Consider the following 19,799-nt stretch of genomic DNA (forward strand, 5'->3'; position numbering starts at 1 on the left):
TAATTTCTAGATTCTTCTGTATTTTTTAATATATTTGATTGTCTTATATATGGTGCGTTATATTTACGCAACTCTGTGAAAGAAGGAACTAATCCAGTATTAGAGGCCCAGCTTAATTTTACCCAGAGCTGTCAGATCTACTTGTTCTCGAATGCTCTGGTCTTCCCCAGAGTCCATGTCTAATTCTATCTGGTAAGGCCTTCTCTATGCCTCCGCCATACCCGACTTGCGGCAATTTTCTCCGATCATCAACTCCAACATAACAACACGATCGTCTCGTGGTATAGGCTCAGCGAGGAGAAGGCTAGGCGGTCATAGCATAGGCCTGAACCGGTTGCAAAATCGCCGCTAAAGATCTCGGTACCGTCTAACCGGTGACTCTGGGAAAAAGGAGGTTTGATTGATTAAGTGAGTACTGATTTTTATTAGTTTCTGGTGATGAAGCTTTCTGTATTTGGAGAAATGTTTTATTCCTTTGTACATGTAAGTAGTATTTTTACTGTCATGATAGGTAATGGTAATCCCGAATTTTGGTCAGAGATCCATAACAACATGATGTTATCTCATTTCATTTCATATTTGGATTGAATATCAGTGTACAGATTCCGCATCGGATGTACCTCTTATTTGTTATTCATTGTTAGCGCACAAGCTTGAATTTGAATGTCAATTTTTCGCCCCTATCCCCACTGTTTTCAGGTACCGGCCTCTACAACATTGCTATTTCTGGTCTCAATGATGCCTTGTGGGAAAGAATTCATTGCCTGGTAAGCTTTAGTTATTTAATATTGATTGTATTAGCTAGTGTGAGTTGTTTCTGTTCTATCTTTAGCTTAGTATCTTGTAATGCTTACATTCAGGTTGGTTATCATGGTGTGAAGAAATCCCCAATTTGTTTGGTAGGTACATCTTACTTCATATTTAAGCAGAGAACATTGTATTTTGGTGCTTAAGATTCTGTAGATGTATTTGTGCCTCAAGTTTGAAGTTTTCACTACAAAGTGAAACTGCTTCATTGATAAAAAAATGTAGGTTAGGTTTATTTTCGACAAGTAGAACATATGAATGTGGTATTGGAATATCTAAAAATAGTTTAAATTTACTCACCAAATTCAAATGTTTTTATAATTTGTCTCGTTTTCTTGATGGAACTACTGAGAGTGTTATGATTGCTGCAGTATGTTTGTTCTCATTGTTTGCTTCTTTGTTTGTTGTTTTTGTTTTGGTGTGGACAGTGCTTCTGCATAAGCTGTCATTGATAATCCTGACAATTGAAGAGTTGAGGGACAAAACTTGTTGTTTGTACCATATTAGTTTGGAATAGGAGACCATGTCAAGCGGTCGAAACACCCATTGGTGTTACGAATGCAGGCGGCCAACTCAGCTGCAAGGGCGAGATGCAGTTTGCCGAAACTGCAGTGGAGGATTTGTTCAAGAACTTGATGACATGGTTCATATCAGCCCACTGGATTTCTTTGGACCTCACAATGATGAGGATCGTGATAGGAGGTTTGGATTCATGGATGCCTTTTCAGCTTGGCAGCAGTTAACAGACAGAAGAGGTAGCGATAATATAAGGGGTAGATCAGATTTAGTTCCTGAACATTCCCCGGCGTTTTCTCCTTTGTTGATTTTTGGTGGCCAAATTCCTGTTCGATTTGGGAATGGTGCATTTGAAGCTCTGTTCAATGGGTCTCCTGGAATAGGTGTAACACGGGGTAATGTGGGTGATTATTTTGTTGGTCCTGGCTTGGAAGAATTGTTTGAGCAGCTTTCAGCAAATGATAGGAGGGGCCCTCCCCCTGCATCGAGGCTTTCAATCGATGCAATGCCAACTATTAAGATCTCGAATAAGCATCTTCGTTCTGATTCGCATTGCCCTGTTTGCCAAGACAAATTTGAGCTGGGATCTGAAGCAAGGCAAATGCCATGTAAGCATGTATATCACTCAGATTGTATTGTACCATGGCTAGTCCAGCACAACTCATGCCCTGTTTGCCGCCAAGAACTGCATCCACAAGGATCTGGAAGTGGTCGTAGCTCAAACATTAGAAGTGGTGGTTTTGGTAGTAATACCGGTGGAAGGGAAAGCCAAGGAAGACGAAATCCTTTTTCTTCTCTGTGGCCGTTTCGCTCGTCTAGTTCTAGCTCTAGTTCTAACCGTAACCCATCACATGAAAGTAGCCCGCCAACTACGCGTGAAAATAGCAATCAAATGGGGTATTCAGGATGGCCCTTTGACTAAGATTACAATGTTGCTATGTTGCTTGCTTTCCTTGGATCATAATCTAAAGCTTTGCAGTTATACTGCAATTTGTATCTGGTGAGTTTGGTTTTAGACTCCATTATGATGTTTTTTTTTTTCCTCTCTTGTTTTTCGTTTCCAAAAGGGTGTATGATGGTCGTTTGGTGTTTAAACATACCTCTTTCCATGTGAATAACTATTTTTCTTCTACTATGTATGTGTATGCTTCTAAGATATGATATACATATATTTTCCTCTTGTATGATGCGGTTATATATGCTTGAAGTTATTTCTGGAGATAGCCTCGGGCCCTCGGTGGTTATAAAATTAGTCACAAACGCGGCCCCAATATATGTGCGGGTGACTGGGTGGGTCATTAGTTTCTGTTAAAGTGAATGAATTTAGCATAACTGGGTTTGATTTGCTGTTTAACAGATTTGCTGGATAACAAAATTATCCAAAACAATAGGATTGCCAACTTTATGAAGCAAGTGGAACTCGTTTAAGAAAGTAGCATCTTGTTATTTTTTTTTTTTTGAGAAAAAGCATCTTGTTATTTAGATTTGCCAAATTTTAATGCTTTAAAAAGTTTTTCCAATTGAGACAACTGGAGGTATGCCAATGAATGCCCAAACAAGTGAGGCTAAGGACATCAATAAATGTTGTATGTTTTTCCAACACCGTGTGTACCAATCCTAGAATTTTCTCTTAAAAAACAACTTTGTTTTTTGCCGAAAATTGTGGATTACACACAAATTTGCTCACCCCAAAATTATAATTTTAAAGCTATTTTAAGACTGACAGAACTCAGTTTGATCTAAATTTTATTTTCAAAATTTTAAAGTCTGCAAACTCAGAAAATCATAAACAGTATTTGAGTCGATAATTTTGCAGTCTGTCACTTGGAGGCTTGGAGTAGCTCTTAAAAATCATGTTTGACCTATAGTAAGATTGTGACAAAGGAGAATTTCAATAAGAAAAATGTATTGATGAGGTTTCACATATGTCGGCATGCCACGATCGATACATTTAAACTTGTCAAACCATGCCAAGACCTCTTTTGTTCAAAGAGTTTGATGTTATAATCTCACTCTTGGTATAACCTGATTTTTAGGACATGTTCTAAGTGATAAAACTCAAAAATATCAACGTTTCGACTTTAGAAAATAAAAATAAACATTGTCAGGAGTTTGTAAATTTTGATTTTTTTTTTCACGGTTCCTGACATTATCTTTAGTGTTTCTTATAAAACAAAAAAATCACAACTTTAACCTAATAATGATCAAGTCATCTCTTAGGACATGTTGATATATCACCCTGCCTTATAAAAGAGTGTCGCTTGCTTGATTTTTGTGCCCTATAGGAAATGAATACAGAGTACTGACGTGTACTTGCACCAATATGAATGAACGGCTAGATAACATTGAGTGCACTTATTGGTTATTACAAAAAAAAATTTGACTACAAATATCAAGGGCTGAGATCATCTAATAGGTTCTGGGTCACTTGCACTGCCGGTGCGTAGAAGAATTTTTAAAATTGTATTTATGAGGAAGATATAAGTCAACTACTCTTTCATTGGAAAATGTACTGTTTCTTTTTCTATTTTTCTTTATGAAGTATATATCTATCTCTACTAAATACATGACCAATTTAGTTCCCATAGTTCATTAATTAAAAGCCCAAGAGGAGCCACTAATATATGAGAATTAAAATTGTTTAACAAAGTTATTAAATTCATGGATAAGTAATGAAATTATGTATTCTTAAAAAAAAAATAAAGTTATTAAATTGAAAAATATATTAATGATTAAGTAGGGCTGCACACAGATTGGGTTGGATCGGTTTTGACTCCAAACCGTCTCTATGTCAAAGTGAGCGGTTTAGGCATTTTGGAAAACCGGTCACAAAAAAAAAAAAACTCAATCCGACCAAATCCAATCCAATTAAAGATGGTTTGGTTTGGTCGGTTAGGCGGTTTTCACCTATATAATATTAACATGCTATTTATGAAAAAAATCATAGTAAAAATTCAATCTCAACAATTGAAATTATGTTAAATTATCTAAATTTAAAATTCAATAATTAAAATCCAAAACATATATATAGTCCAAAACTAAAACCTAAATTAGATTCAAAGTGATTCACTTATGTAACGACTAGCCATCAATACTAGCTTAATATGATAATATTAAAGGTCAAAGAATGAGGGATTGAGAGATCAGAGATGTGATATGAAAGGATTAAAAAAATTGTAGCGATTATATACTAAGGTTTTAGGCCTTTGAGCCTTGAATTCAATATGATAGTATATCATTTGAGAATAAAGTTATAACTGGAGATTTAGAACTTACTTAGAACAAACCGGACAAATGAATATATATTTATTATGTGTATATATATAAAAAAAAAAGTGGTTAGAGCACCCACTACCTATGTACGAAGTTATGGGTTCGAGTCATTATGGGAGCAGAAGTGAAACCCTTTGATCTTCTTTTAAAAAATAAAATAAAATAAAATAAAAACTTTTTCTCCTATGTTTCAAACATACCGGTCGGTTCGGGTTCCGCGGTTTAAGTATAAGAGAAGCCAAACCAACCCAGTTCATAAATGGTTTGGTTCGGTACGTATTGAACCAATTTTCAATTTTTAAAGTTAAAAAACCTTAACCAAACCATATTTATTGGTCAGTTTTGGCCGGTTTGTACCATATTTTGCACACCCCTATGATTAAGTTATGACCCATTATAACTTTTGGTCCATGTTGATGTTTCAGAATTTCAGCTTTGCCGAGTGTGAGTTAGTAGATATATCCTAGTACTTGCTTGGTTTCTACCCTCCTTGGTTGCAAGGTATTTGTCCAAATGACATGGGTTCACTTGGGAAGGGCCTTGATTAGCAATACTTTCCTATATATATGAAGGAATCTGAGCATCATGCAGACTACTGGAAATTGATCGATGGATCATGCATGGGTCATCCTGAAGTCATGTATGACGCATTTACGGTATAGTAACGGCATGTGACTTGCACTACACGTAATAGATAAATAGAGAATCGACTAGACTGATCACATCACAAATTATAATAAAGAGACATCACAGTAATCGTGACCATTATACAAATGCCTCTATTATCTTCCAGAATTCTGAATCTACAACATTATATATATCTCATCGAATAAACTATCTTTATGCAAACTGGTGGCTGAAACTTCTTTATTGCCCAGTTCCCACTCACCAGCTCCTAAAGCTTAGACTCTAACATGGGGGGAAAGCAATTTACATGTCACTCTCTAATCTCTCTTTCTTAGTAGGACTACTTTCCATTGCTACGTGGATCGTGGTTTACATAGTCTGATAGTCATAAAAGTCGGCGGTCGGCGGTCGACGACAACTCCATCGATCGATCTCTAATTCTCCATCTGTTCTCTCAGAGTAGAGAGATATGACTTGCCAACTAAAACCGGAAAGTAAAAGAACTTGGCATTATATATATGAACTGATTGATACAGTTGAGATTAGACTCGAAAAGGTCATACAAATCCAAAAGAAGCAAGCACGTCATTGACTCCCATAACCTAACCAGAATAATTATATAGTTTCGATATTTCTAGATGCATGCATGAATGTTATTAGGTCATTCCTTTTCATTCTTCTTACGTGAGGCAGGTCGCTTCGTCTTGCCACTTTTTCCAGATCAAACCCCCTTAATTTGGAGACGTGTTCATCTCTAAACCGTACGATTATATATATATATATTAACCACCTACCGAACCCTAGGAAATCCATTTGTTAGTCAAAAGACGCCAAAAATTACCTTTTTGTGCAGACTAACTGATTAAAAACAACACGTAGAAATAAAGAATGAAACTTGTCTCGTATAGTCAACTAAGCAATGTTCCATTCAAGATAATGAGCCGGATCGGAGTTGCAGAGACAGGTATATATGTAGACATAATATGGCCGTTATATGCAATTTGCAGTTCTTTTAAGCTTAATTAGAAATAGGCAACTGGGGTTGCGAAGAAATGAAGGGAAGAATATTATAAATGATCTGATTGGAGAAATAAGAACCCTAACACGAGGCCACCAATATATTTGAGACAGATTAGATTAGCTAGCTTGTGGGAAACCTCTTTGATTGGAGTAGAGCCTTTAAATATTCGTCTGCAAGATTCATATATATCTTTTGTTATATATGTGGATGTTCCCTTGTGTGCAAGATTCATATTTGTAGGCCTTTTTCTTTTTTTCCTATTAATTAATTAAGCCTAATTTTATCTTAGAGGGTTTTTTTTTCGTTTTTTTTTTTATAATTATTTTGGTCAAAAAGAGAAAGAGCAAGGGGTTAAAATAAAAATGTGCGACTTATTGGGAGAGAGATGGCACCAACATAACACATCATACGTAAGCACAAACCTTTCTCCTTTTGTATGTGGAGAATTATCATGATCCACATGGCATATAATTATTCCTTTAAATAAATGAAGATAATGAATGACTTGCTACTAATTATAATGCTTTCTTAAACCGGCTGTTAATTTGCTATTTGACCAAGTTATGCTTTTCCGACTTGTGATTTTTGACTTGTGAAAGTTGTGAGAGTTTTGTAAGCCTGGTGTTCACACAAATCGGTGACAAATTTGTTAGGGAGAAACTAAACAAATTCGAGTACAACATATTATGGTTCGTTAAATAATTGTTACCGTTCAAGTAGACCGACTGTAACTAAGAAATTACTATCAATAACTTGACATTCATTGTTAAAATGTATCATTTTACTGTAAACAAAAGTTGAAAGGTTATACTAGTTGATAAAAAAATTAGAACTTCCTATACGTAATAGTGACATATAAACAACACTTACTTATATAGTGTAAAATGTAATTAGCCTTGATATATACTAAATTAGTTCTTTTAGGAATTAAGAAGCAAAATGGAATGGAATTGAGATAAAGTCACAGCAGGTGTTAAAAATGTTAATTAGAGAGAAACCAAGAAGAGCCATTTACGGCCCAAAATTAAAGGAAATCATCACTTTTTCAGTTTTCTTTGCTTAAACTTCAAAAGTTACTTTGGAACTTTCATCGTCAAAAGATCAAAACGAAACTTTGGAACATTCTAAAGACAAAGCAATCGAAGGTCCCTCAATGTGTCTTTCACATTGAAGTTGGATTGATTGATTGTGAAGGAATATTCTAAATAGAAGTCCTTGCATTGCATTGAAAAATTGTTCTAAGCTGGTATAAGGTATTGATCATGTTACATTCTATGGGAAAAAGACATGGCAGCTAATCTGCTAATTCACATTCACAAACATGACAATTCTAGTCATTTCATGTATTGTGCTTTGTCTAAAATAATGTTTTCATTGAAAACTCTAACAACTTTGTTTCTTTAATTTGTCGGTAATATTTTTCAAATGATTGATCGACCAATTTATCTAAATGAGTAAAACCTACTGAAATACTTATAACTGAACATATATTCTAATCTAATGAAAGTGATTGTCTCTACATACATACGTACATATATCTGTGACTTGCATGGACTTTTTTTTCTTTGTCACAACTTACAACAGATGAATTAAAAAAAATTCACCTGGTTGAACAATGATACATGACTTGTATGACATGACTCACATAGTCAAATGAGTTATATACAGTAAAATATATGGAATGCATGATAAACATATGGAATGGACGGGATTCGTCCACTACATCAATTTATTGCCACCTAATGAATTCCTATTATTAAAAGTGTCAAAACCATCACGAAATTAAATAAATGATCGAACATAATGGCTCTTATTGAGTAAAATATAATTCATACGTATAATATAATTTCTATCAACACCATTGAAGGGTTGGAAGGATCTTGGAAACCGTACTCTTAGGGTTTCATGTTAATGAATTACCTAGCTACATATATAATTATATAGATCTAGGATTCAATATTAATAGGCAGGCTTACTACTCATATTCTACTACTTGTAGTTAATTACATGTCTAGCAGATCCCTATTTTAATTTGCAAGTGGAAGAACAACATTGCACGAAAAACCATCTGGCTACTATAGCATACTAGTATTTTTTTCTAATTACATGATTAACAAATGGGTTATGTCATAATTAATAATAAGCAATAAGTCACTTCCTAATGTACTAAGAGAATCTTCCAAGCATATTGCATGTCCTCGTGACTGTATACTATAACATTATTAACATAGTTGATGTGGCCTAACAAATTGCTATACATGGAGCTCAACTATTTGCCAAGTGGATTCTTATTATAACCTTTTATTATCATTATTGTCAGCTAAATTTTAAACATAAAGAGATTTATTTAGAGTTTAAACCATGCAGGCCATGATGTGTATGAGGTAAAGGGAAGGGAAGGTCTACCTGGGGAGCTTTCATCAAGAACTGCAAGTTGACGGTTTTGGCCGTGATTTATAGTTGAAATGAGCGATGGCTAGTGATAATTAAGCATGTGAATCAATAATGAATTTTGATTTCAAATCCGATACTAATTAAGCTTAGATACAATTATGATTTTCGTACTAGTTTTTTATAAGAGCTTCAATAATATCTATAGTTTTGTGTTAGTTAGTTGAAGGAAGTCACAAGATTTACCCTAAAGACACTAACCACGATTAAGGGCCGGATATTTTGGTTCTGAGATTTATAGAGGAAAGGTTGTGGAGTATGGATTGGACTGTTGGAGGAAGGTGGTAGGAATTCGATTTGGTGCGGAGGTGAGTTAACGTGGGTGTGCGTTGCAAGTAAATGAGAAAAGCGTTGTCAAATAACCTACAAAGTAATCGATGACAATTTCAGAAATTGAAACATTAAGTTTCAATAGTTTTTTGCTCCGTTATGTTTTTTTATTTTATTTTAATAAATGATTATTTCATTGATAAAACTCGTGCTAAGAACGCCATTACATACTCTCCTGTTGTCTCGCAATAGACAGAACAAGGATTCGTGGTGAATACCACATTGGTATATAGGATAGACAAACTATATTCGAACTTATCGCTCAATTATTTCAAGCTAGTCTATAACTATAACATTAATTATCTATTAGACCAATACATAGTTCATAGGCAAAAAAACATAAAAGAGACTACATCTTCTCTTTGCCCTTCAAGCTAGGGCTAGAAGGTTTTCCTGAGTACAACATGCTCAGGACTTCATCAACTGGTACTGTTTGGACCCAAAATGAGCATTTTGGCCTGATAAGGCACGTCTTTGAGAAATTGAGCCAATGTCAGTGGCTCAATCTATATATTGTCGACAAGTTCGAAATATATATTTAGAGGCTAAATAAAGCCTACTATGGAAGCATGGAAGCATGAAAAGTCAACTTTAGCACATTTTCCTACTTCGGCTAGGAGAAACCAAGCTAAACAAGGAAGGAGGAGGGGCGGCAGACTAACCAAACGAAATCTAAATGAGCTAAAACTGTCCCGATTAAATCTAGACATCCCAAGGATCATTTCTTATGAAGAGTGCCAGAGCTAGTTTTGAGTGGAAGGCCTTCAAACAATCAGTCCAATCTTTTGCAGAAGCAAAACTGGAAAACTGGACCTGTAAGAGGTCCAACAGCATTTCCGGCCCAACCACTAAATCAAAAGCTCTGAAATTTGACCAGGATGATCTACACTCATAGTGGAACATTTGTTATGAAGAAGTCACGGTCAAAATCTGAATGCTTGATGGAGATATAATTGAAGGAATAAAGGAACCGAAAGTGCTTCCTTATCTCCAAAATTCATCATTCTTTATCTCCAATTATGCCTCCTTATCTCATTATCTCCGAAATTCATCATTCTTTATCTCCAATTATGCTTCCTTATCTCCAAAATTCATCATTTCGTATCTCCAATTAATGCTCCACTATCATTTGTTTAATGCTAAACACTTTGGCATGGTAGCCTATAAATAGAGGTTACAATGAAACACTTAAAGACACAATTCACTCATCAATACATCTCTAAGATGATCTAAGTCTCTCTAGAGAAAACCTCTCTAAGAGCAACTCCTCTCCTTCTCTTTCTCTTATCGGTGATCACACTCCTAGTCCTAGTCTTCTCAGAAGCCGACTTTCAGTGCCACCAACCCTCTGTCAACGTACTTCGGTCCTAGTCTCCTCGGGAGCCGATTGTAGTACCACAACCACAACGGTTACGGAACCAGTCAAGAAAGGGTAACGCCCTCGCAAATCAGCCAAGCTAAAGTCACACTTTAGCAAATTCTCTCTACTTCCCAGTGGTTCTCGCTCTGCTCGATCTACAACATCGAGTATCGATTGTGATTTTCAAGAAGATTAGCAAAAGTCCTCACCACGAGGCATAAAGAATCTCACGACGAGGTTGGTGCTCTCCTCGTCTACAATCGCTTGAAAGAAGTTAGGTCAAGGGACACCCCCAACGACCGCACCCAAACGGTGCTGGCACGCCCGCGCAGAAAAGAGACTGTTGACCAGCTGCAGTAAAATTGGAGCCAAACAGGTACCTTTTTGGATTTAGGCAAACTTGACTGTAATCGAGGGTCACCGTGCAATTCTTGGGAGTACCAAAGTGCTGCCTCTCCACCGTAGAGCCGACTCCTAGTAGCGCCGCCTAAACAGCGTTACCAATCACCAAATCTGATTGAAATCAAATTGACGAGGGGAGCCTCGTTTTGGGGATGATCGTTCTTGATCCATCCATAGCGTGCCTTCAGCGACACCAAATACACAGAATTCAGACCAAAACATCGTCGCTGGAGCGATTGAAGGCTTAAAAACAGTATTTTGGGAGCGCAAGACGTTGTATTGCTCCATGGAGAATATGTTGTTGATGATGGAGAACCAAAGCAAGGAATTGAAGCGATAGCCAAAGATGGACATCGCGATAAGGGAGCTGAACGGAGGCTGAAGCCGTCGCCGCCTCTTAGATGAAAGAGAGGTTGAGGGCTAGGAAACCCTAGCAGATGCATCCTTTTTTTCTTGTGCATGTCGATATGGCTTTTCTGCTCCATTATGTAAGAATATTTTATAATTTTGAATCGAGTTACCATTTTTTATACCGAGTTATATATTAAAATGTGCGTATTTAAGTCATCATAATTGTCTAATACTTTAAAAGCTATTTCCAACATATATTTACTTATTTTTATATTATCCTTTTCTTTTTTCTGCTTAAATAAATCGGTCATTAAAGCAGAAATTGGTTGCTCAAAAATAAAAATAAGAAGAAAGAGAGATTGGAAAAAAAATCCCACCACCGCCATTCGGTTCCAAAAATTAAGGAGCAAACAACACAATAACTCGACGTCAATTTCAATGTCAAATCCAATGTGGAATTATCACGAGACGAAAAATTGAAAGAGATGTGAAGTGTCACTTGTGGTGTGGGTCATTCGATATTTTTTTTTAATTCATTTCTTCTATATAAAACAGGATCCAATAGGACCAATTTTCATTCCCTGATCTTTTGCCCAAGGCAAAATCCTTTTTGGTAATGGCTTTCCTAGCCATGGCTCGTTTCTGAGTGTTGAGCATAACATACATATTCACTCTCTCTCTCTCTGTCAAGCTTAGAACGATTCCCAGTTTGAAGCAAACCATATTGGTCCACTCCAGGCCTCAATTTCCTCTAATGGAGATGATTCAAGAACAACAACAACAACAACAACAAGAGGGTGTAATGAAATCTTCAAGATTCAAGCGTATCTGTGTTTTCTGTGGTAGCAGTGCTGGAAAGAACCCAAGTTATCAGCTTGCTGCTGTTCAACTTGGAAAACAACTGGTACTACACCTACTCTCACTTAATCTCACTCTTTCATTTGTAAAGCTTCCATCTTTATTTGCAAAAGCTTCCATCTTTAGTTCCCCTCTTCATTTTCAATGAAGCCCAACATGTGAATATCAAGATTTCTGTGTCATTCATGAAGTTTGTTAGGTTTACTATTCTAGGATTCACTTATCCAGTCACACCCAAAAGCATTTTCACTTGTAACCCCAAAAAGAAAGCATCTTTCACTGAGGTATTGTTGGTATGAAAGTTCAGTATTTCAATGGATAAGCCATTTGTCTTTGAGTAGTTCTACCATTCTATGATTCTGATCCCAAATTCAAGTAGTATTACTAAATTTTGGATCAGGGTCTGGTTAAAGACCTGTTTATCATGCTTGTTGTTTTGAACTTTTGATTGCGGGGATGAATGGATGATGAATAATTGAGTAAAGTAATGATTGAAATTTGGTCAGAAAGAATCATTGAATAAAGTGGCGTGATTATAGTGTTCTTTGATGGCGTAAATGTTGGGTTTTTATAATGTAATTATGCAATGTTTGAACTAAGCACGTCAGGTACCTAATATAAAAAAGGTTTACAGGTTGAAAGGAACATTGACTTGGTCTATGGAGGAGGGAGCATTGGTTTGATGGGTCAGGTCTCCCAAGCTGTTTATGATGGTGGTCGCCACGTGTTGGGGTAACTCATATACTTTCCCTTGCTCCGTTTCAAGCTCTCATCATCATCAGCAAGATTTGTTTATTAATCTCTTTTTGTTTCACTATGCAGAGTAATTCCCAGAACTCTCATGCCAAGAGAGGTACTTGAAGTGTCCTACTTTTATTTACAGTTACTAGTTACTGATAGATTCATAATTTCCTCAAACTCATAAAGTTCATTGTGTAATGTAATCTCAGATCACTGGAGAGCCTGTGGGAGAAGTAAGAGCTGTATCTGGTATGCACCAGCGCAAAGCGGAAATGGCTCGCCAAGCTGATGCCTTCGTTGCCTTGCCAGGTACCCAATTTCCCCTACTAATAGTAACGTACAAGTCATCGAAAAGTAGCTATGTCGTAACAAGCACTTTCCGGTTAAGCTAAACGCCGTTTTTGGTCTTACTGCAGGTGGCTATGGTACCTTAGAAGAACTCTTGGAAGTGATCACTTGGGCTCAGTTGGGAATTCATGAGAAACCAGTGAGTTACAGTCTTTAGTTTCAGACAGGAAACTATTCAACCTTGTGCTTAATAGTACATTTTCTGTTGCAGGTGGGGTTGTTAAATGTTGATGGGTACTACAACTCACTTTTAACCTTCATAGACAACGCTGTGGATGAAGGTTTCATTGACCCTGCAGCTAGGCACATTATTGTGTCTGCCCCAACCGCTCAGGAACTCATGTGCAAACTAGAGGTACATTACATTACATTACATTCCCCTCTTTACATGGTATAATGATGATCAATGCCGTCGATTAATCGATGATGGGTTTGAACAGGAATATACTCCTAAGCATTCTGGGCTAAGTTGGGAGAAAGAGCAACAACTGGAATACACTGCAAAGTCAGACATTGCTCGTTGACAAAGAAAAGGATCCAACGGTTCATTATCAAGTTGAAGTTGAATTGTATACATAACACACGGCAATGCCAATGTCGTGGAGGATTTATAACCCTAGATTACAACAGGTTTCTCTAAAATACACTAAACCAGTCAACCCTTGTAGATCAGATGTGAGCTCCATTAGACAAAGTATTAGTGCCTACCTATACAGTTGTTTTAATTAGATGTGAAATCATGCTTCATTTTAATTCTCTTTCTTTTATTAATTTTCCCCTTTGTTTAGTTTGTCAATTTAGAATCTGACCTGGATCACTATGGCGGTGATTTCATTAACTAGTTCCTCGTGTGTCGGTGATTTATCATCCTGTATATTTTATCAAACTTGTTCCATATAGTTTTTTCAACAAATTGATGGGCTGTTGCAAGTTGTTTTCACGATAAGAAGACTGATAGTGATGGAGAGAATCCAAGTACATAAACAAGAAAAACAAGGTGTAAATTTTGATTTCTTGCTTGAATGTTATATCAGTAAAAAAAAGTTATTTTACTGGCAGCAAAGTATTTAATAAAAATATACTTAATAAAAATTGTTAAGGAGCAAAAAAGACTGATAGAGACTAACGTAGAGAAATTTATGTATTTTAAAACAATCTCTAGAAATTGGTAAGAGACAGTTTTTATGAGATGAATATTGTGAAACTTTATTATTCAAATACGAGGTTGTAATGTTTCGTTGACAATAAAGATTGAATAGGACGAAATTTTTGCACGAGATGGTACTATTTCATTTGATTGAACACTTGTGAGGGATTAGGACTCTAGGGTTGGAGTGGTAGGTTGGTTGGAGGGGTGACTAAAGAGAGTCTAATAATGTCTAAATTGATGATTATCGATCACTTACGTATACAAAAGGACATGTGTCCTGCACCGTACAATTTACAGACTGCCATTGGAGGTGGCAGTGTACAAAAGGAATGAGAAAGAGAAGTCCACGGTCGAAACCGAGTGGAGGGGAGGTGGCCCCTGGTTTTGAACTTTTTGATGGTCTTATTGGCCATTGTGAGGTTGAAGAAGATGAGATGATAGAGAGGCTAGCTCGCTAGCCATAGGCCATAGGCCATAGGCCATAGGCCATAGGGACAATGTCACCGTTTGAGCCCCCGTGGCCATCGCATTCTGCAGCTAAACCCTAAAGGCAGTTGATTGAGACCTACAAGTAGGAAAGTTGCTTGGAGCTTCCTTTGGTTATTGGCTTTGCTTGACCCCTTTGTGTGGTTATGTCTAAATCTGGATAAGCATAACCCTGTTATCATGTGACTCCCTATTATTATTTTTTTTTTTATGACAATGTGACTCTCCCTATTTGTGATCCCTGTCTTTTGCGATAATGCAGTGCTGCCCGCGTCACCAATCACCCTCAACTCCGACTCTATACTCTCTCCACTTGACATTTTCCTCACGCAAGAACTAGGAGTCTAAAACCAAAATGCCTTCAGCCCAGATATATCTAATTCGGGCTAGGTACATTTTCATTAAGATTCCTTAAGTTACATTTTGATTAAGTTATGAAAGACTTTTAGGGAGGGTTTTGAATGAGGGCCATTAAAATGAAAACTTTATAATCAACGGTTTGAGAGACTAATTTTTCGATTACATTAATGCAAATCAACCGTTTCATGTTTATGTATGCATGGATATATCATTTCTGAAATTTTTCTTCCACATTGCTAATCATTAAGTTATCGAACTACATCAAATCAATGGACGAACCAAATCTGTCAAACTTGAACCGTTTATGTTCATTAATGATAAATCACGATTATGAATGCCTTAACAATTTTTAATTTAATTGAAAAATTGCATAAATAATCTACACATGAATATCTAAACATCTAACGGTTGATATGCGAAAATGTGATCAAAAATGAATCTCACAAGAAATTCATCTTTTTAATGGTTCTCAAAAGTTGTGAATTTCATTAAAGCGGACTGAGCAGCATGTTTCATGTTCTATCAGTATTACAGGTTTCTGAGTTGATTAATTTTCTAAATATCAAATTCTTTGGCTACACGCCTACATGGATGAAAATTGCACCTGTCCCATCCAGAGCTGCAGGGGATCAAGTTTTTTTTGGCTCAGAAAATATCTCCATGCTGAACTTTCAAGGAATCAGAGAAAATGTTCCATAGCTCCGACATTTACAGAAAACAAGTAACGCAAAATTACAAAGATAATTTCTGAGCGAAGAACCCAAATCAGAAATCATGCATTCACTTTGTAAAGCAGAACTACTACAGCACTAAATTTTCTATTGAAACATACAGGTCGCGCACACAGGTACATCAATATATAATACAAACGTGTTTTGAATAGTAGTGTTACATAGGACTAAATCTAGGAGGTGAATGATTCAACTACTGAAGAGGTGGTGACCAAACTTGATAAAAGGCCAACTATAAGGGCGCTATTATATGTGGTAGGCTCCCCTTGCATGGCATTGTCACGGACATCGTTGTAAGTTCCATTTAGGAATGGGCCCCCTACAAGTGCTCCAGTAGCTACATTAGGATTGGGGTCACTTGATTTGAAGTACTTGAAGCCGTCACTGCAGCTAGGCTTTGCATCAGCTGGGATTGAAGCTCCTCTATGGTGGACGTATTTTGGATATTTATCCCCATACCCAACAAGAAAGCTCATTTTCAAAGGATTGTTGCCCAAGACATATTCAACCTATTAAAAGTAGAGATATATTAGGACGGAACGGCAGTTAGTGGCTAACATCTATTGCTATTGCATCTATGCAACATTGCAACATACTGCAAGCAAAACTAACCAGAGATCATACCTGAGATATAGCAAATTTCCGAATATCAGCTGGCTTAAAGGAATCTCCGTTACAAGTTATTTTGGCTGTCCTAGAGGAGAGCATATAGTCACTGTAAACAACAGCCAGGAATGCAGAAGCAACGGGATGCTGCAGAGCATTCCATTCACTGATAAATATCATACCATCTGCATTGTAGAGATCAGGATGGTAAATGAAGGAGAACGAGAGATACCAGAAACAGAACTGAAAAATCCAACTCAAAATCATCCAGATAGCCCAATTGATCTGAGCGTGGTGCGCATATAGGTTAACAAGATTGAAAAGAAAACAAATGTTTTCAACTTCGGACATGCACTTGATAGCTTGGAAATGTTTGAAATCGTAGTGTTCATAGCTACTGTGCAAGTCTGAGAACAATATCATTATCTTCTGTAATATGAAGTAATTTATTAATTCCCCTATTCACTTTAAAGTTTAAAGCAGCAATCAATTATTGTGTAACACGGCAACAGGTTGTAGAATTCGTTTAGGAGGCTCAAAAACATTAGGATTTAGAAGAAGACTTGATATGGTTCTGTCTTCTGTGTGCACATCAAACGCTTTTGGTATTAAGAACTAATCTTGAGGCAGGGCTTCAGGAGGAAATCTATTGCCTTAAACTAACAAAGAAACATATACATGAATATCCATGTAATAAGATAGTCAAGAAGAAGCATACTCTTTGTTCTGCTGCTGGTGGCAGTTGGAGACTTTGGCAGGAGGCCGCACATAACAGCCTCAGCTGTTTTCTTGTACTTTTGAAGGACAGAATTGTCTTTGCTTCCACCAAAGAAGGTCAACCTGGATAGCAAAACCTGCAGGAAAATTGCAAATTGCTCACATAACTAAGCAAAGAATTTCACTAGCAGCAATGACAATGTATCTGGCACATGTAAATCCCCACGAGTATAGGTATTCTAAATAGTTCAGGAAGAACAACACATGTTAAATCAAACGCTGATTCCATTAGAATGGCACAAATTAAAAAGGAGGATTATGCATACCTGGGCTCCTGCAAGCTTGTTATCCCAACTGAACCACGATGGCTTATCAAATTCAGCAAACTCTTGTCCATCCCCTGTCACGAAGTCGAGGTAAGTCTTATCCCCAGTTGCATGATAAAGCCATCCAGCTGCCCACAGAAGCTCATCTCCATACCCTGTGGAATTGTAAAACTTCTGAACATCGGGGATGCTCTCACTGTAAGACCCTCTATTTTCGTTGGCAAAAGTAAATAACTGCTTGGCATGCTTAAGAAGACTGTCTGAATACGTGGGATTGCTCTTCTTAAACACCAGAGATGCGGAAGCCATAGCAGCAGCGGTTTCGGCAGCAACCTCAGTCCCCGGAGCAGATGTGTTCACCTGGGTGAGTGGCCTCTTCTCAGTCATGTCTTCAGGCCTATTCCAACACTGATGGTCCGCTTTAGGGTCACCCACCTGCCCCATAATTCAGATTCAGTAACTAACACACATCCTATAAACATAGCTCATCCAACCCACATTCCCATAACAAACAGTAATCAAATTCAAACTCGAACTCGTTTGAACAGCAAGTAACTAACGAACCTGAATGTAGAGCACATTGTCCTTAGGATGAGCATTGACAAGAAAGTCAGTGATCCACTTAAGCGAATCTTGAGCCTCTTCTAACTGATCCACCTTATCCATATGATCACCATACTCGAGAATCGACCAAGACAACACCGAGGCAGTGAACGCCATCGGAAGACCAAACTTCATGTGATCTCCGGCGTCGTACATTCCTTTAGACAAGTCCAATTTCGCATCGCTCCCATCCTTCAAAGCCGAATCGCCTCGCCACGAAATCTTGTTATCCACCAACTTACCCGCTAGATACACACACAAACCATCAATTAATTAATCACATATCTAAATATTTACAACATTGCGGAGTTGAAAATTACATTTTTGGATGTCGAAGAATTGCATAGCGGTTTTGAGGGCGTCGGAGTATTTCTGGGTGACGGGGCCGGGAGGGCCCGGGACCGGAGCCGGCTCATTGTCGGACTCGTTTTGCTTCTTTTTGATGAGGACGAGAGCGACGGCGCCGGCGATGATGGCCAAGACGACGAAGACGATGAACCAACTCAACCATTTGCAACCCTTGGAGTCCGATTTGGCTCCCATTTCGATGACCTAAAACGACCACCGACAGATCAAAGTTGTTGCAGATCTACCACATTAAGGTTCTGAGGTTTTTATTGGCGGGTTCGGAAACACTCCCGCCGCTCTGTGTTTCTTTTTTCAAGCACCGACAGCGAAATAAGCTCTTTCTTCTTTATTTTGCGCTCTCTTTGTTTTTGAGTGTGGTTAGGGGGGTGTTGTAGTTGAAATGACGGAACTGCCCTTCTGCAGGCTGGCAACTGAGGCTGGGATTGTGCGGATTTGGGGGTGGGGGAGGTTGGGATGCCTGGATCGGGGGGTGACCCGTGACCGAGTCAATTCGCACGCGCCGTTGATTTGAGGGAATTGACTGCGTGACGGATGATAAGAACTGGGCACCGACAGAAGGGTGAAAACAAATTGACTGTGGATCAGATCGATTGGTAAAGCTAGGCCTGGTTGTTGGGTTTTTAGGGCTTTAATAAGGTGAGGGCATCTAACGTGGGCCAAATTTCTGGTGGGAAGATCCAGTTTCGGTTAGAGTGTTGTGTCAGATACATTTTGTATGTATAAAGAAATATCTTCGTTTTTTAAAAAAAATTAAAAATATCTTGGCATAAAATTTTAGTAATTTTTTTTTTTTTTGAGCAATGGTTAAAGAAAATAACATTTACTGATCAGGTGAATATTATTTTAGATTAAAAATAATTAAATTTAATTTCAAAGTATCAACGATAAGTATAGTCAATGTTTTATTTTTAGCTGTCCATTTTAACATTTTCTTTTTCATTTTTTTTAGGAAAATAGAATTAAGTTCCATTAATAATATCAAACGACCCCACTCTATTAAACTAGAGGGATTCATAAATCTATGATATTACAAATTTATGCTTAATTATTCAAAAATAGAAAGAAAAAAAGCAAAAACTAAAGTTCAAAAATAAATTGCAGAAAAGATTACACCCAAAGTTTTGGTTGTTTCTTTAGTACATTGAAAATGATATATCTCTAGCACTTAATGTAAGAGAATTCGATTCCTTAGTCCATGATTTATATTCATTTTTCATGATAATTATCATGGATTTACCTCAACGTTCTAATTTTTTGTGAAATTAATGGACGAGTCCCATACTTCAATAGTATTGTACAAATCAACATAAGATACAATGTTCTTTTATTTCATCAAATGAGAACACATTTACCTCGTATCAATAAA

General features: G+C 37.2%; 3 protein-coding genes across 4 annotated transcripts; 2 read left to right on the plus strand and 1 right to left on the minus strand.

The window, feature by feature from the left end:
* Positions 1–75: 75 nt before the first annotated feature.
* Positions 76–2,507, plus strand: LOC133736323 (probable E3 ubiquitin-protein ligase RHC1A). 2 transcript variants are annotated; one of them, XM_062163782.1, is made up of 4 exons: positions 76–408; positions 700–767; positions 861–899; positions 1,236–2,507. In XM_062163782.1, exon 4 carries the CDS (start codon positions 1,331–1,333, stop codon positions 2,243–2,245), a length of 915 nt encoding a protein of 304 aa, XP_062019766.1. In that variant the 5' UTR covers positions 76–408; positions 700–767; positions 861–899; positions 1,236–1,330; the 3' UTR covers positions 2,246–2,507. The 2 variants fall into 2 exon arrangements, with proteins under 2 accessions (XP_062019766.1, XP_062019765.1); XM_062163781.1 differs by lacking the exon at positions 861–899.
* Positions 2,508–11,703: 9,196 nt separating this feature from the next.
* LOC133738498 (probable cytokinin riboside 5'-monophosphate phosphoribohydrolase LOGL3) lies at positions 11,704–13,838 on the plus strand. Its single transcript, XM_062166056.1, has 7 exons — positions 11,704–12,042; positions 12,631–12,728; positions 12,819–12,849; positions 12,947–13,046; positions 13,154–13,224; positions 13,297–13,440; positions 13,526–13,838. Exons 1-7 carry the CDS (start codon positions 11,893–11,895, stop codon positions 13,607–13,609), a joined length of 678 nt encoding a protein of 225 aa, XP_062022040.1. The 5' UTR covers positions 11,704–11,892; the 3' UTR covers positions 13,610–13,838.
* Positions 13,839–15,837: 1,999 nt separating this feature from the next.
* On the minus strand, positions 15,838–18,754 carry LOC133739046 (endoglucanase 10-like). The gene is made up of 6 exons (XM_062166755.1): positions 18,385–18,754; positions 18,026–18,309; positions 17,462–17,896; positions 17,137–17,272; positions 16,437–16,603; positions 15,838–16,321 (listed from the first exon to the last, which is right to left on the minus strand). The coding sequence occupies exons 1-6, from the start codon at positions 18,605–18,607 to the stop codon at positions 15,986–15,988; spliced, it is 1,581 nt and encodes a 526-aa protein (XP_062022739.1). The 5' UTR covers positions 18,608–18,754; the 3' UTR covers positions 15,838–15,985.
* Positions 18,755–19,799: the final 1,045 nt, after the last annotated feature.

Source organism: Rosa rugosa, chromosome 3 (assembly GCF_958449725.1).
Source record: "Rosa rugosa chromosome 3, drRosRugo1.1, whole genome shotgun sequence".
Taxonomy (NCBI): Eukaryota; Viridiplantae; Streptophyta; class Magnoliopsida; order Rosales; family Rosaceae; genus Rosa; species Rosa rugosa.

What these genes read in the sequence shown, in the direction of transcription:
- LOC133736323 (XM_062163782.1), top strand. Translation starts at nt 1,331, where the DNA reads ATGTCAAGCGGTCGAAACACCCATTGGTGTTACGAATGCAGGCGGCCA.
- LOC133738498 (XM_062166056.1), top strand. Translation starts at nt 11,893, where the DNA reads ATGGAGATGATTCAAGAACAACAACAACAACAACAACAAGAGGGTGTA. An exon ending in TGCCTTCGTTGCCTTGCCAG is followed by an intron (nt 13,047 to 13,153) that starts GTACCCAATTTC and finishes GTCTTACTGCAG; the next exon opens with GTGGCTATGGTACCTTAGAA. An exon ending in TGGGAATTCATGAGAAACCA is followed by an intron (nt 13,225 to 13,296) that starts GTGAGTTACAGT and finishes TTTCTGTTGCAG; the next exon opens with GTGGGGTTGTTAAATGTTGA.
- LOC133739046 (XM_062166755.1), bottom strand. Translation starts at nt 18,607, where the DNA reads ATGGGAGCCAAATCGGACTCCAAGGGTTGCAAATGGTTGAGTTGGTTC. An exon ending in ACAAGCTTGCAGGAGCCCAG is followed by an intron (nt 17,273 to 17,461) that starts GTATGCATAATC and finishes ATTTTCCTGCAG; the next exon opens with GTTTTGCTATCCAGGTTGAC. An exon ending in GGAAATTTGCTATATCTCAG is followed by an intron (nt 16,322 to 16,436) that starts GTATGATCTCTG and finishes TACTTTTAATAG; the next exon opens with GTTGAATATGTCTTGGGCAA.